Source organism: Aspergillus flavus, chromosome 7, assembly GCF_009017415.1.
Source record: "Aspergillus flavus chromosome 7, complete sequence".
In the NCBI taxonomy this organism is placed as follows: Eukaryota; Fungi; Ascomycota; class Eurotiomycetes; order Eurotiales; family Aspergillaceae; genus Aspergillus; species Aspergillus flavus.
This window is the reverse complement of record NC_092404.1, coordinates 849067-871582: the sequence shown is the minus strand read 5'-3', so window position 1 is coordinate 871582 and position 22516 is coordinate 849067. Positions and strand designations below refer to the sequence as shown.

General features: G+C 47.4%; 10 protein-coding genes across 10 annotated transcripts; 6 read left to right on the top strand and 4 right to left on the bottom strand.

Moving 5' to 3' along the window:
- Positions 1-436: 436 nt before the first annotated feature.
- On the bottom strand, positions 437-1009 carry F9C07_5474 (uncharacterized protein; the record flags this gene model as incomplete). The annotated part of the gene is made up of 5 exons (XM_071511359.1): positions 437-489; positions 527-603; positions 663-693; positions 810-871; positions 957-1009. The coding sequence occupies 5 exons, from the start codon at positions 1007-1009 to the stop codon at positions 437-439; spliced, it is 276 nt and encodes a 91-aa protein (XP_071366918.1).
- Positions 1010-2560: 1551 nt separating this feature from the next.
- F9C07_5473 (uncharacterized protein) lies at positions 2561-3286 on the top strand (the record flags this gene model as incomplete). The annotated part of the gene is made up of 1 exon (XM_041287420.1): positions 2561-3286. One exon carries the CDS (start codon positions 2561-2563, stop codon positions 3284-3286), a length of 726 nt encoding a protein of 241 aa, XP_041150062.1.
- A 998-nt stretch (positions 3287-4284) lies between these two features.
- On the bottom strand, positions 4285-7236 carry F9C07_2280675 (glutamyl-tRNA amidotransferase, subunit A). Its single transcript, XM_041287411.2, has 2 exons — positions 7056-7236; positions 4285-6998 (listed from the first exon to the last, which is right to left on the bottom strand). The coding sequence occupies exon 2, from the start codon at positions 6301-6303 to the stop codon at positions 4384-4386; it is 1920 nt and encodes a 639-aa protein (XP_041150061.2). The 5' UTR covers positions 6304-6998; positions 7056-7236; the 3' UTR covers positions 4285-4383.
- A 712-nt stretch (positions 7237-7948) lies between these two features.
- On the top strand, positions 7949-9580 carry F9C07_5471 (dienelactone hydrolase; the record flags this gene model as incomplete). Its single annotated transcript, XM_041295129.1, has 3 exons — positions 7949-8192; positions 8272-8709; positions 8766-9580. The coding sequence occupies 3 exons, from the start codon at positions 7949-7951 to the stop codon at positions 9578-9580; spliced, it is 1497 nt and encodes a 498-aa protein (XP_041150060.1).
- Positions 9581-9821: 241 nt separating this feature from the next.
- On the bottom strand, positions 9822-11457 carry F9C07_5470 (putative glutamine synthetase; the record flags this gene model as incomplete). Its single annotated transcript, XM_041295118.1, has 5 exons — positions 9822-9852; positions 9903-10583; positions 10629-10681; positions 10731-10990; positions 11043-11457. 5 exons carry the CDS (start codon positions 11455-11457, stop codon positions 9822-9824), a joined length of 1440 nt encoding a protein of 479 aa, XP_041150059.1.
- Positions 11458-11900: 443 nt separating this feature from the next.
- Positions 11901-12737, top strand: F9C07_5469 (putative glutamine synthetase; the record flags this gene model as incomplete). The annotated part of the gene is made up of 3 exons (XM_041295128.1): positions 11901-12126; positions 12171-12397; positions 12444-12737. 3 exons carry the CDS (start codon positions 11901-11903, stop codon positions 12735-12737), a joined length of 747 nt encoding a protein of 248 aa, XP_041150058.1.
- Positions 12738-13111: 374 nt separating this feature from the next.
- Positions 13112-14693, top strand: F9C07_5468 (putative aldehyde dehydrogenase family protein; the record flags this gene model as incomplete). Its single annotated transcript, XM_041295127.1, has 4 exons — positions 13112-13513; positions 13572-14044; positions 14104-14515; positions 14580-14693. The coding sequence occupies 4 exons, from the start codon at positions 13112-13114 to the stop codon at positions 14691-14693; spliced, it is 1401 nt and encodes a 466-aa protein (XP_041150057.1).
- Positions 14694-17131: 2438 nt separating this feature from the next.
- F9C07_2280671 (uncharacterized protein) lies at positions 17132-18228 on the bottom strand (the record flags this gene model as incomplete). The annotated part of the gene is made up of 1 exon (XM_041287412.2): positions 17132-18228. Exon 1 carries the CDS (start codon positions 17963-17965, stop codon positions 17132-17134), a length of 834 nt encoding a protein of 277 aa, XP_041150056.1. The 5' UTR covers positions 17966-18228.
- A 631-nt stretch (positions 18229-18859) lies between these two features.
- F9C07_1844083 (uncharacterized protein) lies at positions 18860-20502 on the top strand. Its single transcript, XM_041295126.2, has 3 exons — positions 18860-19409; positions 19479-19747; positions 19822-20502. The coding sequence occupies exons 1-3, from the start codon at positions 19124-19126 to the stop codon at positions 20269-20271; spliced, it is 1005 nt and encodes a 334-aa protein (XP_041150055.1). The 5' UTR covers positions 18860-19123; the 3' UTR covers positions 20272-20502.
- A 343-nt stretch (positions 20503-20845) lies between these two features.
- On the top strand, positions 20846-22404 carry F9C07_5465 (putative MFS multidrug transporter; the record flags this gene model as incomplete). Its single annotated transcript, XM_041287419.1, has 2 exons — positions 20846-21218; positions 21269-22404. The coding sequence occupies 2 exons, from the start codon at positions 20846-20848 to the stop codon at positions 22402-22404; spliced, it is 1509 nt and encodes a 502-aa protein (XP_041150054.1).
- Between the last annotated feature and the right edge of the window lie 112 nt (positions 22405-22516).

The window sequence follows — 22516 nt, the reverse complement described above, 5'->3', positions numbered from 1 at the left end:
TCTTGTCTTGTCATTATGAATCTCTTGAATGATATTAATGGGGAATATAGTGTAACGTTTCTCTTTTGAATACATCCTGAGGCCCTGCTACCAAAACAACTCAGAGGGGCTGGATAGCAGAGAAAACAGAGAATACCACTATTCCCGAGCAGGTATTATGAAAACATACAAGATACATATAGTAATTAGCATCTAAGTTGAGATTGGCAGACGTTTGTTTACAAAGAAATGGTTCTGAGCCACCCATAGGGGCATAACACCATGATATAATAGCTATTCTTATAGGTTTTCTACGCTGCGTACCATTCAAAATTTGTAGCACGAAAGGTAGACGCCCCAAAGGAAAGAAAGTAGGGAGTGGTACAACACAGCATCATAGATACTGTGTTGCTGGAACGTGAAGATTCAATGAGTGGGGTGTATACAAGTGTGCCGGCTAGATTTGATCAATGTAGTATTCATGAGGGAGACGGATTAGATAGGACTTATCTATTGAGTGATAGTAATTCTTGGCCATGGAGTTTACAAAGCATCATTTCTTTCCCAGCCCAGTAAACAGTGGGGCTCAATAAGTCGTTGAGCGGACCTTTCCCATTCAACAGACTTTGTCAGCAATGGTAAAGGTTATTAATTCTCGGAGTTAGCTTGATACGACATCATACGGTTTATTTCGATAATACTTGATGGCGGTCCCTTTCAACTGTCGCATATCAAACCCTGGCTACCCAAATTGCTCAGAGCCTAAAGAAGTGTAAGCATTTGCACTTCTAAAACTTCCAACACGTGAGGCTTGATCTAAGTTAGCTTACCAACTATCAACATGGGGACAAGGGTGCCCAGAATATCCGTCAAAGACAAATAGCCATTCCCACTAGTCAACCTGGCTATTGTGTTGACACATTCGTAGTCTGGCTAAACAGACGGGTCGAGATGGAAGAAAAACCGCACATATTAACACTTGGTGATACTCCGTAGTGTAAGAAAGGGGCAGGAACATCAAATAATTCATTGATGGTGCTAAAGGAGCGTCTGCTCGATATGGATAAGTGAGTTAAGTATCAGGTGGATCAAGGCTTCGACGCTGTAGAAAATAGGTAACAGCTTCATTCCTTCCAAGTTAGGGCCGGGAGGCCGAATGCCCGCAACGAGTCAACCACCAGTGGGGAAACAATTTGTCCTCAGCTACACCTCGGGTAGACAGAATCTGTGACACTAATACTAGTTTCTCAGGCTAAGAGACACTCTCAATTGTGATCTCCTAGATAGTTTATGTAATTCAGCATTTCGACTGGGTTACTCGGGAATAAGAAGCAACTCTTGAATGACGACAGAAATGACACGGTTGTATGTGGTATTTAAAAGAACCTTACTACAGTAGTCACTTAACAAATTGTTGTCTTTCTTTATGAGGTTCGATTGCGTTGTGGGTCTGACCCATATCAACCTCGGCGTTTAGCTTTCAACGAACTGGTGTTCTCCAAGCCGGCGTAACCCTAAGCACGCGGGCCGCTGCACCCTAATCCAGGTAGCTTTAAAGGTCTCCGAGAGTACACAGTACGTCAACGACTCGTAGCTTTTTACGGTTCAAGTAAGTGTAGTACCGATGAATATTGTTTATCTAGGTCTATCTCTGGAACAGTCTAACGTGTGTGGTTCGAAATATTCGTTGCAGCTCTAAGCCATGCGTCTCCCTCCAGCCTCTTCCGTTTCCGGATGTGCCCGCTTCTATGGATCTCTGCCAAGTCATCCTGCTCACTGAGAAAGGAAAAGGAGACAACTCACCCTCGCAACTAAAATGTGAATAGTTGTTCGACCTGTAAGTTGAGAGGTTGACATGATAAGCTACGATCAATTGCTTGTTCAAAGTCAGGAAGGGGTTTTGGCTTCATGAAATTGATAAGTAGGGGGTATACATCATGTTGAGAGCTCGGTTGATGTGGTATAAGATCGGTGGGTTACTCCGAGGTCATGACGCCGAGGCCTTTATTCTTGTTGCTGCAACATAATAGCCCCTACTAACCAATGCATAGGCCTAGTTGAGTTGACAGGGAGTTGAACCATGGTCTTGGAGCTGATGACGAATACTGAAGAGGTGAAACGTCTGGGTAATTAACCTTTAGCTCGTTCAAGTGTCAAACTCTATGATATGCTCACCCTGCTCCATGTTTCCAGTTAAGTCTCCTAGATGATTGGAAGCTTAACTATCACAACAACTCATGACGCGCTCTCGCTATGTGCATATCATGAGATCATTGATATAAGAGATGTATAGATGTCAAAATAAATGACAGTCCTCAGGCCGCACGGATAGGTATGTATCGTAGGTAGAACGCCGCATGCAGTTTATGAGGTCATTATTTGTTCTATCTTTGCATCACCAGTTCTTTTAGCACAGCATTGAGTATTCTACGTCATGCACATAGCCTACAAGCGCTTCGCTATATAATACAATTACCAAAGTACTACGCTCAATTCAAAAGCAACAAAAAATCCGAGTTTTGTGGGAACAAGCAAAGATACCTACTCGATCAACATACTCCTAGAACCTAATTCTGCCAATATGCCATTCCTCTCGCCTCGCCACATCTTGAAGGTGTCACTTGCTACTCTTACAGTCGTCCAATGTGGATACGCCAATCCTTATCCGGGAGTACTGCCCGAAGATGGCGTTGCAGTAGTTGAAGATATACCGGAAAACCAAGCCTCCATTCCATACATGGGAGAAGAGCAGGTGCTCTCGCCATATGACCCGTCCGATGACCTCGCACTCGACACCAGTGCTGATTCCAACCACACACTGCAATACGGTGAATGCTACAAGGTCCAGGCTGATGGGAATTGGTTGGGGTCTGACTCCAATCCTTGGAACTACTACCTCTTTGGAGGTTATTCGAACTCCAGAACGTTCCAAGTGTGTCGACTTATGAGCTCTTGTCAGCGCCAGAATACACAGGACCAGGAGGTGCGCCACCGAGGGCACTTATACCTGTGGGACTTCCGTGGAAATCACTATTCACGAAACGGAGAATTCGTCGCCAACAACAATCGCGGCTACTTCTACCCGGCGGGCCTTTCAGCCAGAAACTATGCGTATTTTGAGGCTCACATGGAAGACTGTGACGACATTACGCACTCCAAGGATACCTGCTATATTAACTTAGTCCTGGTCGGGCAGGCATCTAATAATAATGGGATAGAAATCAGGTCCAACAACTATCTTGCCAACGCATACAATGGTAAGAGTGTGACAGTCCAGTTCCGTCGGGTCAAGTGTCCACTTGATTAGAGTCTGTCCTGTGCATTTTTATATTGTATATCACACTCGCCTGGATGTGACATGGTTGTTCAGGTGCAATTGATGGTTTTGACGGAGATGTGAACGTTGCCAGGAGCAAGAGTTCTCCTGCTTTACCCCCCTTGGGCATTGGAGGCGTCCCTTCTATGTACCTCTTTTTGTCCCCTTGTCGTTCAAAAGTCTATCGGAGTATCGGTACTATTATATGTCGGCTTTTATGTTAACTAATCGGAGTGTGCTATTTTGAGGCTGGAATCTTCCTTGCTACTTTCCGTTGCCCCCACCCTTTGTCAAGTGTCGATGTAATATGGTCTGGTTGCGCTGTTAAGACAGGATGAGAAGATAGCTGGGTATCCCGGAGGCGGTTTCTGCCAGGGGAGCTTTCTTAACACGTAGACGTGGTGTATATACCATCTATGTAGGTAGAGGATTGGCTGTAACTTGTAAGCCTGCCACGAAAAGCTGAGAGCCAGCTCACCCACCTACGAGCTTCTCACCACCAGAGATATAATATAATTATTATGACAGAGCCTATACTATGGTCAAGATAGAACCCCAAAACTATGCACCATTGGCAGCATCGCACACCACAAGCTTGATATCGTAGTGCATCTCAAGACCAGCCTGAAATTGCCCTTACGGGGCACAAAGTCCACAACAAGAGAAGGCACTTGGCCGCGAATACGGAGTAGTTGTCCAGGTATTTATCCTCCCTTCCGGTTGAAGATCTGCGTCGTGAGAGACGGTGGCCTTCGTGCGTGGCCTACATACTTGCTGATTGAATTGAGAATGAAAAGTGCAGGAAGTGTACAATGATGTGTATGTAGTTGGTCGGAAACAGGCCTCTAGCGTCAAGTATAAGTTGCATCTATTGAAGATCTGGCGTAGTAGCGGTGCAAATATTCTATTTGTTTGCAAATTATTTGCGAGGCTCTGAATGCAGAGTCTTTTGCTATTGCACAGCTTACTAGTCAAATCTCTAATACGGCTCTTGAAAACTCTCTTCTAAGCTGAGGGATGTGTTATTCATACATAGCCAGATATATCAATCTATATATACCAAGATCTATACATAGAATTACATATAATTAAGAATATAATCTCGAGCCCGCAGAAACAGGCTTCAAAATCCCTGCCTTGCCTAGATCATCCACCAACTCAGCAAGTGCCCGATCGCAGCCTCTAGCCATCTGCAAGCCGATCGAAACAGGGAGATACTCCTCGTGCAACGTGATGGTACTGTTATAAGGCGACTCGCCCAATGGGACAACAACTTCAGGCGCGCCCGCGAAAACGGCGATAGCGTCGTCTGTGAATCCGAACGGGGGACCAGGAGGGTTGAAGTACCGGTTACGGTAGTCTGCTGCTCCGGTGGCCCAGGCGTGTACGAAGATACCTTCCGAGCAAGAATCATCATCAGAACGTCCGTATCCGGACGTCGACCACCAGTCTCGGAAGACAGTCATGTTATGCAGGGCGGCGTCGTAGGATGCGTTTCCACCGTTTGCTTGGCCCCATTCCCAGCGGGCCAAGGGACCGGGATTGATGAATGGGCGACGGCCGTCGTGGGCTTGGGCGTAGTCTGCGAAGAAGCCTTTGGCGAGATTATTCCATTGGCCGACGCCGACTAGGTAGGCGTAGGTTGTGTTCAGGAGGTTGATCAAAGAGGGTGAGTTGTGTGTTTCGGACCAACGTTCTGTGACGTTGACGATTGTGCGATTTGTATCCAGGAAATCTTCGAGTCTCTGCATGAATGTTTCCAGATGTTCGTTTGCTTCGGGTGCGGTGGACTCGTCCCAGTTGCTGTGAGAGAGGTAGAGCTGTTTGGGGTGGGATGGATAGCTGCGGTTGAAGTTGGGGTACCAGGCTTGGACGGTCTTTGACCATAAAGACGCGCTTCGTGCGAACATACCGGCTGTATCGAGTGGAGGCGAGAGTGGCAAGGCATGCTCTAAAGTGATAGCCCCAGTTGATGGCCGATTACCATAGATACCCTGCACACCGGCAGGTCCGCGCATGGAACCACCCGTGTCACTGCCAATAGCCAGATCTAACCATTCATACGCGGCGATGGCAGCACCCGAACCAGACGAGGAGCCACTGGGATATTGATATCCGTCCCCTCGGGGGTTGAATGGACAGTGCAGATCGACCCAGTCCGCAGTAGGACGATCACCATTGGCGAATTGAACAGTGCCCACCTTTCCGACCATTACGGCACCCAGGTCAAAGAGCCGTTGCACAGAGGGAGTGGTAACATTCTGCTCATCGTAGAGGTAGTAGTACGCACGGCTTCCACCACTGGTTCTAAGACCCTTAACGTGGAATATATCCTTCACGGCCAGCCGGAGACCAGCTAAAGGCTTTTCAGCAGTAGGGGTGTAGTAGAGACGGGATGGGACAGCGACATTTTTCGTCATGACGCCCTCTGTAACTCCAGTCATAGGAATGAAACCACCACTCTCATCGCTAATAGCGGCCGAGATGAACGCCAAAGAGTCATCAGAGTAGAGACGATAGGCTCTGAAAATGTGTCCTGTGCGGGCGGAAGCAAAATAAGGTCCATTCGGAAGGGGCGTAGACAAGGAAGCATCAGATTCGGTTAGGAACATCTTATTGTCAAACTGGTGCAAAGCTTCGCTGCCAGACAGTTCGTCGATTTGCGACGCCTCAACAGAAGAAGTCAAATAGACGGTCTGAAGAAACGCAGGTTGGAACACGTCATCCTGCTGGGTAAAATTGGCAACTGTTTCACTCAGAAAGCTACTATGAACGGTGCTAGAAGTCTGGATGACTGTAAAAGGGAAGATATCGACATCGTTGCTTGCTTTATCGAAAACATTATGTGAGAAATTCGAAATCGGGATCCCACTGAGATAGTAGGGTATGCCGTTGAGGGTGAGTGTTTGGCCGTTGGGCACGGTCTTTGCCCCCACGGCCGCTGAGAAGAGGACAAGGAGAACAGAGGAGAGCATTTTGGGTTTTTTTGAGCTTTTGTCTTCTCTCATTGACTAGTAGAGTTATCCTTATTTATACATACTGATGGCAGCTTGAGCATGGGCAATGAATCATGGTAAATGCCGAAAAAATAAGGAGACAAGAAAACCGGCTTCAATTGGCAAGAGTCAATTTAATCTTTATTGGCAATGAAATGCATTTGTTGAATGGGGCTTTTGTGGCCAAGAGGATTTATTGACTTGGCGTTCATTGTCTGTGTGTTCTGGTATAGAGTGGAGATCTTTGTATGTGAGATCTGATATCGCACATGCACTGTACATCGCTCGCGAATCAGGTTCACTGATTTTCGCAAAAAGAACAACGACCGTCGCTGCTTTGATACAGCCCCCATGTTCACGAGCTGTGTCGAAAAAACGTGTCTAATATTATGTGGGTACTCGGCACGACAGGGTTTGCCGAGAAGGGATCTTCGGCACTATATTCAACTATTAGAGTGGTCAGATCAGAATTGTGGGGTACTAGAAAACTCGGTGAGATATTGTAGTTGCCTGTATGGAGTAGAAGACAAAGTTGATAATCCTGATGATCTTTCCGCTGATGTTATGAACTGCTATGGAGTTCAGAGTTTGTCTAATGATGTACGAGAATAGGATGCAAACGAATCGGAAACACAATGGGTACAGCGTGATATGTTCCGTGAAACTGATTCCATGGGCCAGTCGCATTAATCATTCAGTGTCGAAGACTAGAAGTATATCCATGAGCGATGTGTATCAGAAAGTGTAAACCAGAGAATACATACAGAGTGCAGCCACCGTACAGTACGCCATGGCCACACCATTCAACCTCCAGGCTGTGTACTTTGCCACGGCTAATGGGAAGATATACTGTGCAAGGACTAGTATACCCTCAGCCAAGGATTTGAAAGGAAGCTCAGCGTTAATATACCAACAGTATCACATTGGTGAGTTGGCTTTAGTAAGTCGTCTTGGACGAGGTAATAAATACCTCGCTTGGCGGTCTGTTGTAACAGGGCCGTGGCTTGACTGTGGCTTGACTACGGTTGAGCGGGCAGGAAACCCTATTTTCCACACCCTATGGTCGTTTGTACCGGTTGCTTAGCTGTTGAGAATTACTATATCGGATAAGCTAAAAAAGCGTCTCCTTTACACTATCTACAACTCGCTAGAGCGAGACACGAAATTTATTTTTATTTTATTTTATCTTACTTTAATTTTTTTCAAGGTACAAGCGTTGGACGTACTTTGCTAAAAAGAATCCTAGAGTGTTTATATAGCAGCAACAAGTATATATCAATGAGGGTTCGGGATTACTAGAATCACATTAGGTCCATGGACCGTTGTGCAGTAAGTCCGAGAGGGAGACCCACCATGTTTCTTTTTGAAAGGAATTTAACAATGAATGAGCCCACGGACCTTGATATAAAATGTACATAAATTACTATGAAAGGGAAGCACCCAATCATCTGATCCACCCGCGATGACGTATGCGGTGTGACACCCCATGACGTATGCCCTCTCCCACTGATTGATATCAAGTATATGTATATCAACCACAACCCATCCTTTCCCATGCGTGGTACTCGTTCCTGAGCTACCGAACTTTTACTGAGTACACCTGCAGTAAAGCATTCCCCACAGGGGACCGAAAACAAAAATAAGGAACAAAAGGCAAATGGCCACCATTTCCATCAACGCACCGGGAGCAACAGGCTTCCTATACAACAACGCCTCCGGTAAAGCGCGACTGTGCATTTCGGCTGAGACGCCGGATTTCGACACGGAGACGTTGCGGAACTGGCGCGATGAGGGCTTCGATGTGATCTATGTCCCATATGATGGTGACCAAAGAGAGTATGTTGCCCGACTAAAGAGTGTAAAGGAAGGACTGGGGGTCGGAGAGAATTATGCCGTGCTTGGTGAGTTCTCCCCCTTTGCTAATGCTAAAGTGAATCTTGGATATGATGTGGACAGGACTGACGTTGTTACCATGTTTAGCCTTCGGAGACGCTGCCTCATTCTGTTTGGACTATTACCTGAAACCCACCAACTGTAGTCGACTTTGCGCTTTGGTCACCTATTATCCCACCAACATTCCCGACACCCGGTCGCGGTACCCACCTTCCGTCCGGATCTTGACGCATTTGGCGGGGACCACTGTCGACGTGACAACTATTCCGACTTTGGTGGGACTGCAGGGGAAGAAGAAGCGGAGAACTCGACAGATCAATCCGGGTATGGGAACCGGCGAGCGGTTGAACATCGGCCATACGGCGTATACGTATGAGTATGTGCAGCCCGGATTCGCAGAGCATGATCTAGACGAGTATGATCGACTGGCGTGCGACCTGGCGTTTAGTCGAACGTTGCAGGTTCTGCGGAGAGGATTCAACAAGGATATTGACCTGGAAGAAAGATGGGAGGAACATCTTGAAGGTTTGCCTTCCAGTAGACAAGTGCTTCCCAGAACATTCGCTAATTGGTCCACACAGCCAAGTTCTTCTCCATGAATCTGTCCAACACAATGGAAGCATATGTGAGCCATATCAACCCCGCCGTGACATACGTCCCCACGGTAAGCGGGGGCATCGGCAACCACGCTCTGCGGCGGTTCTACGAGCAGAACTTCCTGCGTCAGCTACCGCCTTCGATGCGGTTGCGGTTAATTTCACGGACAATCGGGGTTGACCGGGTGGCTGATGAACTGCACGCGACATTCCAGCACACACAGGAGGTTCCTTGGATGTTGCCCGGTGTGCCGCCTACTAATAAGCAGGTGGAAGTTATCCTCGTTAGCATTGTCAGCCTGCGGGCGGGTAGACTGTACTCTGAGCATGTATATTGGGATCAGGCTAGTGTTCTGGTCCAGGTCGGATTGCTGGATCCAAAGCTTGTCCCTCAGGGGGTACATGGAGTTGATCGGTTGCCTGTAGTTGGACGGGAGGCTGCTAGACGGATTTTGGATGAGAATCCCGAGGTTGAAAAGAAAGAGTACCACAACCGATTGATTCGCAGAGCGAAAGCTAAGAAGAAAGGAAAGGACGGTGTGACGCCTGGAGTAGACGAATCTGGGACGGAATACTTCAAAAGCGAAGCTGAGAAGCCGCTAGAGAACGGCAAGGGCAAGGGAAAGACGGTTCAAAAACAGCCACCAGAGCATGGACCGGAGGGTAACGAGAGCCACAGGAACGACAATACAGAGGATAACCAGGACAACAAGGAGGAGGAAGATGGACAAGATAGGGCTCAAACACCTACTCCGTCCAAGGGCTCTGCATCAGTGGAAGATGCAAATGACGAAGAATGAGCAATGCCATGATATACCCAGTCAATACATGTTACTTTTGTACCTAATTAGCATAATAGTGTATCTTTCTCATCATGTGATTTATACATATGTTTTACCACCCCAACATACTCTACGTGTTCCTTAAAGAGGGAAAGAAGAACATAAAAACATGTAATTGTAGGTATATACTTTGCTATGTACAGTACAGTTTTACCGATTCATTGATCTAGTAATGCTTATTATGCCCCCCAATATCCATCTACACTGTCTCAATGTACCGCTTAAACTCCCTATTGACTGTTAGTCATTATTCACGTTGCTCACCAGGCTATCCACTTACCAGTCAGTCACAGCCTCTCTCCACACCCGCAACTCATGCTCACGAGTTGCGGTGAAGAAGTCCACAAACTCCCCATCCAGTATCTCGCGTGCAACACTATCAGCAGCGTTGAAGCGCTTCAAAGCTTCTTCAAGAGTGTTTGGCAATAATTCCGGACGAGTGTTATCCTTCTTCATGGCCGACACAGGCGGTACCTTGATCTCCAGCTTCTTTTGTACACCGCGCCAGCCCGCGGCGAGGATAACAGCGAGTGCATAGTGGGGGTGCAAGTCCGCTCCAGGAATACGGACCTCAAATCTCGTCGCGCCAGGCTTACATACTGGTGGTGTAATGAGACGGATCGAGGCCATTCGGTCCTCTAGACCCCAGCTCACATTCACGGGCGCCCAGAAGTTCTCCACTAGCCGTTTGTAGGAGTTGATGGTCGGTGCGAATAGAGGCATGATGTCGGGTAGAGCTTCCAGAAGACCAGCGAGGAATTGGCGGCCCAGATCCGACAGCCCAACTGCATCAGGCCAGGGGGCGTTGTCGTCGGGAGTCTCCCGAGCAAACAGGTTCTTGCCGTCGAGATCGCAAAGCGAAACGTGGATGTGACCGGAGCTGCCTGGTTGACCTTGGATCGGCTTGGCCATGAAACAGGGAGTGATGCCGTGCTCAACACCTATTGATTTCGCCAGTAGCCTTCGACTGTTAGCTTATGTCGGGTAGTAGGGAAGGATTGCCTACTTGAATAAGGATACTCTGTCTGCCATTTCGCGAACGTCGCATACTTTGAGGGCCTGGGAAATAAGCGACACATTCGTTTGATTGCCTGTCAAGGTCACTCACTGCTTCATATACGCCTGGTCCTCCCTCCGTATGCCACCCCTCGATTCCACAGTTTATTTGTGCGCAGGTATTGAAGATGTCGTAAAAATATTTCTTGAACGCCACTGGTCGCGTTGCGCTGTAGGAGAAACTGCCTGCAGTTATAGGGCGCAGAGATCCAGGGGTGTTCTTTTCGAGGAAGGCTGCGATATTCTGGGTTTGGGAGCCGTTGCTGTATCCGTCTTCTGAGGGGGTTTGGAAGTTCATGAACTCCAATTCCACTAATCCCGTTAGAGATAAACTAGGGAATACCAGTATGGATGAGACGCTTACCACCGGCCATTCCCTGACAGTTCTCTGCCGCAAGCTTATCGCATATCGATTTGAGCATATTCCGGCCATCTGCAGAAACAGTTTGACCGTTCTGAATAAACCGCACCAAGAAGAAGGGGATGTCATCCTCCCAGGGTATCCTCCTAAATGTGCTCAAATCTGGAACTGCGATAAAGTCCACATACCCAGAGTCCTTGGGCGCAATGTTGGCATCGGTTGTATAGAGGACATCCTGCATGTCCCAGCCAAAAACTGCAGAGCTGAACCCGAATCCCTTTTCCGCAATGCCTAGGAATTTCTCCTTGGACATGACTTTGCCGCGGAGGATGCCATCGCAGTCAATGCCAGCGACCTTGACTTTGATATCGTCGGCCAGGAGACTCGACAGGTTCTCTAATGTGACGTTTGTGGCCATTGTTTCTAATTGTTAATTTGCTTCACAGATTGGTTTTGAAAAAGAAACTGGCCAAGGCAGAGCTTTAAAGAATTCCGGAGAGGACTGCGGAGCCACCGAGCCTTGATGCGACGGCTTAGCTCTCATGGCGTAATCTGCCGCATTGACGCCGCTCGAATATCCACTGGTTTCTTCATTGTGCCGCCTCATAAAGAGCGATCGATGCGACATTAACCGCGCCGCAGTTGGAAAAGATTTAGTGTAAGTAAACATTCCGCGGACCGCGCTGCGGGGAAAAAGACCGCGCTTATCGATAAAGCTCACGCCCCACTTACCTTAAATGGCAGGTTGCTCATGGGAAGACGCCACGTGATTACTGTTGCAATTGTTCTAAGTATAATTGAATGCGCTACTGATATCTAGAGAATCAGAATACACTGGCTCCATTCATCACTTGAGCTATCATGACGCGCATCATCCGAGTTGCTATCCTGGAGACCGACACGCCCATTGACCCCATCCTCGCTCGCTATGGGACCTACGGCGCGATTTTCAATCGTTGGTTGAATACAGGACTCCAAGGGCTTACAGTTACTGATACCGAGATTCAAACAACTATTTGGGATGTGGTGAACAAATCTGAATATCCTAAACCGGGGGACTTCGACGCACTCTTGATGACAGGGAGCAGTACGTCTTCTCCGTCACACATCGGATTTTTCTAACAAGTCCAGGACACGATGCGCATGCAGACGTACCATGGATCATTGAGTTGGTGAAGTACGTCCATGACATACACGAGCAGCACAAGAAGCCCATTGTCGGTATATGTTTTGGACACCAGATTGTTGCGCGTGCTCTCGGAGCACGTGTGGGCCGGAACGACGAGGGATGGGAGATCTCGGTCGAGCCATTCCAGTTGACTGATACTGGGAAGCAGCTGTTCTCGAAGGATTCATTGGTAAGTCATTTAAAAGGTGGTTATAGGTCCTAGCTCACCGATATAGGATATACATCAGATGCACCGGGATATTGTTTACGACGTTCCTCGAGGATGCGTGAATCTTGGATCTAGTCCTCGATGCAAGGTGCAAGGACTCTATATGCCACAGCGTGTTCTGGCCTTACAAGGTCATCCGGAGTATGATGAGTTTGTGATGACGGAGCTGATCAACCTTCGACATGCGGTGGGAGTTTTCGATGCCGAGCTCGCTAAAGATGGATTATCAAGAGCCGGGAAACAGCATGATGGTGCGCTCATTGCGAAGATCGCTTGTAAACATATTCTTGGTGAAATATAAATACTGGGCTGTTAGTAATGGAGTTATGAGTATCTAGAAATGCGTCGTAGACTATAGTGTTTCACTAAAATTGTGAACATGATAGGGGTACACTTTGTAAAGTCATGAATATGCTTATAGTGGGCAAGAATTCTGAACGAGACTGCTAGAATTCTGGGGAATCCAAGTGAACTGTTCAAACCCAGTCTAGAGAATTAGTTGGATCCACCATGGAGAATTACCGCGCCCACCCACTTTGGGCAGTCTGTTATCTGTTATCGGAGCGCGCTACTATCGATAACGCTCTACCTATATCTGAGCTGCGCAGCCTACAAACCAACCTTTCAACACCGTAACCTTCTCACCTATCTTGAACCCCGTATACAACATCCAAGATGGTCAATCAAATTCGCACACTCTCCCCTTCCACAAACAAAGTCATTTTCGAGCACCCGGGGACTTCCCTCGACGAAGCTCGAGCTATTGCACAAGCCTCGGAGAATGCCTTCCAGTCCTACAAACAGCTCTCCCTGGCTGATCGGAAGGCCATCATGGTCAAGGCATTGAACATAGTCGATGCAAACAAAGAGACTCTTGCTAATGAGCTCACGGCTCAAATGGGCCGCCCAATCGCCTATTGCACAAAGGAGATTGACACCATGCGCAAACGGGCAGACTACCTCCTCAGTATTGCAGATGACAGCCTGAAGAATCTCCCCGGACAGGCAGAGAGTGGCTTCAGACGGTTCCTCAAGAAGGAACCACTTGGTGTCACTTTGATTTCGACTGCGTGGAATGTAAGGCGACATGTTCTGAATTGCATTCAGTATTTAGCCACGAGCTAATAGTCCATAGTATCCGTACTTGATCACAGTGAACACTCTTCTTCCTGCCCTTCTCGCCGGAAACACTGTTCTTCTCCGTCCATCTCCCCAGACTCCCCTCCTCGGCGAACGGCTCGTATCGTATTTCCATGAAGCTGGGCTACCCACCAACGTCCTCCAACTCCTCCACGTCGGCTCGCTCGATGTTCTTGACGAAATCGTCAAGCTTCCTCAGATCAAGCTTGTTTCTTTTACTGGTTCCACGGCCGGTGGACTCCGTCTGCGCGAAGCAACCGCCCGCCGTGTCGTTCCTGTGAATCTCGAACTAGGAGGCAATGACCCAGCCTACGTCAGACCAGATGCAGATATAGCCTACGTCGCCGCACAGATTGTCGACGGGGCTGTCTTTAACTCGGGACAGAGCTGTTGCTCAATTGAACGTGTTTACGTTCACGCTGATATCTACGACAACTTCATTACCGAAGTACAGAAGGAATTGAGCACGTTAGTAGAACTGCTTCTAGTTTATCTAAAATTACATCAAGAAGAACTAATAAAAGTAGTTACAAACTCGGCGACCCAACCGACAAGGCCACTACAACTGGTCCGGTTATCTCCAAGCAGGCTTTGAAGAACATCCAGTCCCACATCGATGATGCACTATCTAAAGGTGCTATTGACGCCACACCTGAAAACACCACATTTACCTCCCTTCCGGCTGAAGGCAACTATATCGCTCCGAAGCTTCTTACTAATGTCACGCATGACATGGTCACCATGCGTGAAGAGACCTTCGGTCCTGTTATCCCTGTTATGAAAGTTTCTTCTGATGAGGAGGCCGTGGCACTCATGAATGATAGCGACTACGGTCTTACGGCTAGTGTCTGGACGAAGGATATCAAGGCTGGAGAGGCTTTGATTGAGAAAATTGATGCGGGTACTGTGTACATCAATCGGTGCGATTACCCGAGTCCGGTATGGTTCCTTTATTTGTCCGTGGTTGTTCGTGGGAGCTTTCATACTGATCGAATTGATATAGGACCTGGCTTGGATTGGATGGAAGAACTCGGGTCTTGGATGTACGTTGGGACCGCACGCGTTTGACGGGTTCTATAAGTTGAAGAGCTTCCATATCAAGGAGGAGCAGACTTAGTGCTAGATACTCCGGAATAATAAAATGTATCAAATAATTTATTCTGAGGATTATAATCAATAGTCTTCCCACCAATCACAAGAAAACACCATTAGGCAGTCAAAAAGTCCATATCAATACAAGGGCCAATCATACAAAGCCCACCAACTAAACCAAAGTCACATATCCAACCTCACATACACTGATATCAACCCCCCAAACTCCTCAAAATCCTCGAAATAAACCCCGTCCGTTCAGGCAACCTTCTCGAGCAAAACTCCCTCCACTCCCAAAATCGATTTGCATCCACACCCCCATCTGTCTCCTTCCACTCCTCCCTCGGCGGATAAGGCGACTTGTCAAAGACCAAACGAGTCCTAAACCTCGGCGAATCACTATACCTCCCCCCAACATCAGACGCGCAAAGGAACTGCCCATTCTCGAGTTTAACCGTATACTCCTTCGGCAGGAATGCCGCATCCGTCAGGAGTTGCTCATTAATGACGAGACGGTTCACCGCATCCCCCAGCGCGGTAATGCGGCGTTTGGTAAGCGTTATCTCAATGTTGAATTGGGTGAGTTGAGAGGGGCGTATTGGGGCATTGGTGGGTAAGTCGATGGGTTGGGAGAGACATTCTGGGTTTTTGGGCTTCCAGTTGAATTCTGCAGCAATCCAGACGACGAGTTAGAGGTGGCAGATTAGCTGTGGGTTTGTTAGTGTTGATATTGGTTTGGGCTGGGGGGGTTGGGGGGGGGTGTAAAGTGAGGTAGTACTGTGCCTGTGCCGTCTGTGTTGAATTTGATTTGGTTTTCGTATGGGTCCCAGGACCAGGTTTCATCTGTTAGGATGGAGAGGAGTGTGTCGGTCATGGTGGGATTTTGTTCTCGTAAAGATATGAGGTTGTGATGATTGATATTTAGATGTGGAGGAGTTTCGGTAGTTTATATAGGGTAGGTAACCTGAGGGTTTGTGATCCAAATGACCACTCTGTCCTCATAGCAGCTGCCTAGCTTCTAGCTGACGTCATGTAAAGATTTCAAAGTAGTGCTAGTATGCGATCTGACATAAAGAGAACTAAGAAGCGTCAGCAGAAGAAAAGTGGCTAGACTTCGTCCTTGAGACTATACTCCATGGGCTTATTCTGGGGCCGCCGAACGGAGCCAGCACTACTAGTACAGTACTTTGGTAAAATACGAGTAAATCGAATACTAAAGCTCCCATTAACCCTAGACCTTCTGGTACACACTGTCAGGAGCGAAACGAAAACGAATGGAACAGGATGGAGCAGTGCAGCAGAATTTTGTTATCTTAATAGTAGTTCTCTTCATCTCACTAGAATCAATCAAGGGGCACCAATTCGATTCAGTCCATCCTTTCATTAAGGTATTAATATGCGTGTTTAGGGACCGATACGGGCCATTCTCCACAACACTCGAGCCCTAACACACAGTCAAGAGAGCTCCAAACTCACAAGCAACCCCTTGAATAATGCTTGCTCTATGGAATACAGTATCTCCTTGTCCTAGTGATGAAGCAATGAGTTCCCTGTGTACACCTATAGTTTCGTATCACTCCTACAGTTTGGTACTCGTGGTCCCTACGCGTTCCTAATTGGCAGGTTTAGGTTTTCATCCCTACCAAATCAGACCTGCGAGTGTATAGGGATATATGTGCATCATTAGGACCCAGCGCGCAACCGAATTTCGCTAACAAGAACCGCTCGTGCGTCAAATAGATCAGATTTAGCAGACACTAACGAGTAGACAGAATTTGACCTACGGCAATTTGAAGATCTCTCTCTCACTGCTACACGGTTCGCTTAATGACTGCATAATGTATGTATCCCTAAAGGTAGCGGTGAAGAGAAGCTGCTTAAGTAGGTGTCATAAACATTGGCATTTGCATCATTGGCCTACAGAACTGCATTCAGAGAAAACAACCGAAAGTTTATTGAATAGCTCTGGGTGAATTTGTGAGCGGAATAAGGAGTAAAGGAGGCATCTCGCTGCACCATACTAATAGGGCTGAAAGCTTTAGAGCCACGAATATCATTTCCGTGAGAACGACTTGTGGTGGTGAGTTTGGATTCGTGCTAGCAACCCTTGCTCTGGTATTGCGCTTCTTTGGTTTGCATAAGGGAGGAAATAGATTCGGGATACAGGAAAAGACTGTGGGTTGGAGACCAAAGACAAAACAAGTGAAGGGGTAGAAATGAGAGACAGGACAGCCAGTAGTCTGCGAATTAAAAGCAAATCATACGAGAGAGGGAATATCTCAGAATCAACCTGATCCCGGGGTGACCACCCGTATATCTTGATTGGGGGGGGGTGAGATAGAACAGAGAGAAAGGAAGGCCTGAGGAGGAATGTAACAACACCAGAAAGCACAGCATCTGTCTGGTCGAGCTGTTCCTGGAACCTTAGGAAACATCATGGTTGTAGTAGCCACCATGAGTAGATTACTTGTCAAGATCCTCGGGGGTCTCAGCGTTACGTTTATAGCCGGTATAGTAGAATCGTTTATCAAGATCCTCGGGGGTCTCAGCGTTACGTTTATAGCCGGTATAGTAGAATCGTTTATCAAGATCCTCGGGGGTCTCAGCGTTGCGTTTATAGCCGGTATAGTAGAATCGTTTGTCAAGATCCTCAGGGGTCTCAGCGTTACGTTTATAGCCGGTATAGTAAAATCGTTTGTCAAGATCATCAGGGGTCTCAGCATTGCGTTTATAGCCGGTATAGTAAAATCGTTTGTCAAGATCATCAGGGGTCTCAGCATTGCGTTTATAGCCGGTATAGTAGAATCGTTTGTCAAGATCCTCAGGGGTCTCAGCGTTGCGTTTATAGCCGGTATAGTAGAATCGTTTGTCAAGATCCTCGGGGGTCTCAGCGTTACGTTTATAGCCGGTATAGTAGAATCGTTTATCAAGATCCTCGGGGGTCTCAGCGTTACGTTTATAGCCGGTATAGTAGAATCGTTTATCAAGATCCTCGGGGGTCTCAGCGTTGCGTTTATAGCCGGTATAGTAGAATCGTTTGTCAAGATCCTCAGGGGTCTCAGCGTTACGTTTATAGCCGGTATAGTAGAATCGTTTGTCAAGATCCTCGGGGTTCTCAGGGGTTGCAGGGGTCGCATCAAGGTTCTCCGGGTTAACTACCTTGTGCTCCATTGCGGTGGCCATTATCGCATCTATGGGCTTAGATCCGTCGTCGGAGATCACATCATTTTGAAGTGGAAGAGCAGAGACAAAGCTCGATGCCGACAACAGTACAGCGATGTAGCGCGAGAGATGCATCTTAACCGAAGATTGATGAAAATGATAAGACTTCGCTAATAGCGAGTGGTTATAGGTTTCTAGAGCAATAGACAAAGGAGGATTCGGATTCAAGGAAGAACACTAAGAAAGGGTTTCCTTTCTGATCGATGGCCCTAGAGATGGATGTAGGTATAACAGGCCTCTTTATATATTGAGGCCGCCATAAGGATAGGCAAGTTCATCACCTATACACGCTCAGCGGCAAGGGTTAGGGTCATGTGAGAAAGTAATTTACAGAGAAAGATTCACATGTAACACGTATATGCAGCTATAGCGTCAATATAGGCTTGGATAAGGACATGCGTCTGGACTATGTAAACTATACATACCAGTGCATTCAGCCAGCCACAAATGACGCTTTCTTGACCGACAATATTCACTTGCTGACCGGTTTTACGGTATCTGCCGTTTGAGACAATTACGGTACAAATGTGACCCGAGCGCTCCTGCTTTTACGCTGAGAGCAAGTGTAATGGGCAACATTATTTGTTCTTGTCGGCGTTACTGAAGGCGTCTACCACAAACGTGCCACTACAAGTGTGAATACTAATGACTGCAGTGACTGAACACTGATGGAAAGAATGAAAATGAAAACCGAATCGTGTAACCAGCACAGCGCATGAATTTGGAAATAAAAGTCTATCACATCTCTGTGAACGTATGGCGCTATATTACGGTGTGAGACATGCAGCTTTATGCGATTAAGTTGCCTAGTGCGTTGAGGCGTGTCTTACAAAACCTACCAAAGTGTAACTACCAGTCAGCCAATTCACTCCGGATATGCTGCATGATCTGACTCAATCGAGCCATACGTCAGAGATGAGCAGCTGTTGCGCTAAAGCCCTGAAAGTTGGACAATGGGATGCAAGTGCAAAGGAATCCGATGAGATCGCGGCTGCAAGGGACTTCTTACAAGTCATGAGACCCAGAAACCCTTCTCCGGGCCCTTAGAAGCACTCCAGTTCGCATCTCGCTTTCTGTTTCATTGACTGTTCTTCTTCGATTGGCTGCGTGCGAGTCTTTTAAAGCTTTAGACTACGAGGAGACCTACCCTGCTCACCAAAAGATTCTTTTTATTTCGTTCTTTCTGTCTTTCCACCATACCAAGTACGGAAGCCCTTTAGACAACTTTGCAATATGGAGCCCTTCTCTAAATTTTTCAAGTCGTTTCGCAGATATCACCGATTTCATCCACTTGATTCTTCATCAGCCAGTGATGATGAGCTCGCAGGCAAATACGAAGAACACTTGCTGATGGATGAACGGCTCAAGAGAGAGACAGTAATATTTAAGTCTCGTATTTGGATCCTGTTGACTATAACGAATCTCATTATTCTTGGAATCACTGTGTCTATGATTGTTACCTCTCACTGTCAGCTTTACGCGGGCAAGAATGCGGACTTACGACCAATCTCATGGTGGTGTGAGTTTCTTGTGCCGTTATTCTCGATTGGCGGATACTCCTATGAATGGCTAACATAAAGGTTCATAGCACCAATTCTCGACGCTATTGAAATCCCCACCTACGAGACTACACTCAACGGAACGTTTTTTGCTAAACCAGAGGTGTCGATTGCACGCGAAGAGCCCGGCCCGGAGAACGACGCTGATTGGGAACAATATGAGACCATCCGCACGCACATTGTCTCTCGCGAGGACATCTTGAGGTTGGGAAAGGACCCAGATACTGTGATGCGCTTTGACAATGACTATTGGGGGTTTGGAGACGATGCTTATATGGTTCAGCTGGACGTGATGCATGTGAGTGCTCTGAATAGATATCAGCCGAGATCAAAGTGTTATTGTTCTGCTAACAACCAATGTCGGATTTTCAGCAAATCCACTGCCTGAACATGCTGCGCAAAGCTGCTTTCCACGATTATCCCGGATATGTGCCGACTGGTGCTCATACCGATGCTAACAACACCCACGCGAGCCGGTGGACACACTTGGGCCACTGTGTTGACATCCTGCTGCAAAACATCCAGTGCAATGCCAACACCGAGGTAATCACCTTGGCCTGGGTGGAAGGTCGCACGCAGCCGTGGCCTGACTTTAGTGTTAATCGCAAATGTAGAGATTTCGAAGCCATATACAAGTGGCAACTAGAGAATTCTGTGGATGCTGGAAAGTTTGACCGTATGCCAATCCCCCACGATGCCTATGTGTGGCCTGCACCTTGGGAGAACCGGGAGTCGGAACTTGGGGAGAAATTGGGTAAACATCAAAAGCAAGAGGGGGTTCTGGGGCAGGCTGGACACCAACATACGAAAAGGCACGAATAGCTCCCATATTGCAGATGCGTAATACGTCCGACTTGGTTGAGTGACATTGAACTTAAATGGAGCTGTATTGAAGCTTGATTCCAGTATTGCCTTTCATTGCTGTCTATCTGTATTGTACTATGACCTAGTAGGCGATTAATCAACCGTGAAGAATGCAAGGTTAGATAATATTATGTCGTGGCCTGTCGTGAATTTTCTTTCCTGCCCTCGGAAGAGCAAGCAAGAAGCGGTATACAGTAAAGTTGAGGAGCGGTGAGAGATTATGGTCCGTCCTGTCCTTGCAAGCTGCAGACCGGTCCACCCCTTACATGGGCCACGAAGTCGCAGCCATTTAACTACTATTGAAATAGATCAAGCATAGTGAACCTTGTACATATGTACTTCCTCGATCTGCATCAACTGCAGTAAATGGTAACAAGGTATTGCCAGGTAATGGTAATACTGCCGGCTCGGTTTCTGAATCAGTGCCCAAGAGCTCTTTTTATTAGTTCAGCCCGCACACAACTTGCAAAGTCTCAATTAATCCCATCTTGAAACTAGACTTGGCTGATCTGTACTCATTGAAATATCCATAATGGCTTCCCCTGAACTGGCCTCTCATCACAGTGATCCCTCGGATGGCGAAGGTGCTCCATTCCTACCAGGAGTAGATGATGAAAGTCCAGAATCACTGAATTCAGATATACCTTTCCAGAAGCATTCCAACCACGGATTGATTATCAAGCTATTCGTGATATACCTAGCCATTGGCATGGGCGGCCCAATGATTCAAAGTCCACTGACGAGAATCGTAGAGTCTATCGCTTGTCGAAATTACTGGAATGCTCATGACCCAAGTCAGCTACCGGGTCCAGAACAGATCTCGGAGGGAATGTGCAAGATTCCCGAAGTGCAAAGAGAGGTAACCACTATCATTGGGTATAGGGAGTTTTTTAATGCTTTCCTGAGTATGTCCTGATCCCAGACCTCCTACTTCGGGTAGTTAATACATTGACAGCTTCGACCTTCGCCCTTCCGTATGGCTTGCTGGCCGATCGTTATGGACGCAAGCTGGCTATCCGCCTGGCTAGTGTCGGGTTCGTGTTCAACTCGGTTTTGTCGTTCGCTCCAATATGGCTTCCAAATATCTTTCCACTGCGTACGATGTGGTTTGGTGCCGTAGGCTGGGTGTTAGGTGGTGGTCCGGTTCTTTTATTCGCCCTTTTCTGGTCCATGATAGCCGATGCGACGGCTGATTCCGAACGAGACACAGTAATCCTTCGCTTTGGGATCGCCACTGTCTCGGCAGGCTTTCTTGCTAACGTTACCAGCTCATTTGTCATGAAATTTGATTCTCGAGTCCCACTCATGACTGGCTGTGGACTGCTTTTCGCCGGGCTACTCGTCGCGAACCTTCTGCCAGAGACATTGAGGAAGAAGTCTCCGGAGACAACCATCTCAGCGGACACCTCCGTCTCTCTGACTTCGCTCTTTTTTAGAATCAAGAAGACGATTTGGTCATATCGATTCATCTGCTACAATTACCCAGTGGCAGTAATTCTGCCGGCATTCTTCGTAACCCAACTGGCCGGTGGCTCTGCATTCTTAGTTCAATACATCTCCATACGTTTCCATAGGACTATTGCAGATGCTACTCTCCTCGTGGCGCTTCAACATGCGTTCACAATTCCGGTTTTGTTTTTCATTCTGCCCCAGATATCCGAAAGACTTCGCGCATATATATCAAGATTGCAATCAGACCTCCTGCTAGCACGAATCAGTGTCATGCTCCTCGCCCTTGGACTGTTCGGGATTGGTCTTTCATCCTCCATCAACACTTTGATACCGAGTCTGCTTCTACACGCAGGTGGGGCAGGCTTTGTCCTTATAGCTAGAGGGCTAATTACAGGTCTGGCTAGAAGAGAGGAGACTGCACGTCTCTATACCCTCATCGAGGCAACGCAATCTATAGGCGAAGTGACGGCAAGTCTGTATATTACCAATAGTTTGAACTGGGGACTGGGGAGAGGAGGACTTTGGATTGGGTTGCCCTGGCTGATAGTTAGTTTCTTATTGGCCTTGATAGCACTGGTACTGGGGATTCTGAGACTGCCTCCGCGATCGGAAAACGCCTCCAGTGGTAGCACGCATTGAACGTTCAGCATCCGTGGACAGGATTCAATTTGGGCCCTTGCACATCAAGAGAAGGATGGAATATTGCACACTCGCAGGACTCTCTCTCACATTATTCCCATCTCCCTCCTTT

What these genes read in the sequence shown, in the direction of transcription:
- F9C07_2280675 (XM_041287411.2), bottom strand. Translation starts at nt 6,303, where the DNA reads ATGAGAGAAGACAAAAGCTCAAAAAAACCCAAAATGCTCTCCTCTGTT.
- F9C07_1844083 (XM_041295126.2), top strand. Translation starts at nt 19,124, where the DNA reads ATGGAGCCCTTCTCTAAATTTTTCAAGTCGTTTCGCAGATATCACCGA. An exon ending in ACGACCAATCTCATGGTGGT is followed by an intron (nt 19,410 to 19,478) that starts GTGAGTTTCTTG and finishes AAAGGTTCATAG; the next exon opens with CACCAATTCTCGACGCTATT. An exon ending in TTCAGCTGGACGTGATGCAT is followed by an intron (nt 19,748 to 19,821) that starts GTGAGTGCTCTG and finishes TCGGATTTTCAG; the next exon opens with CAAATCCACTGCCTGAACAT.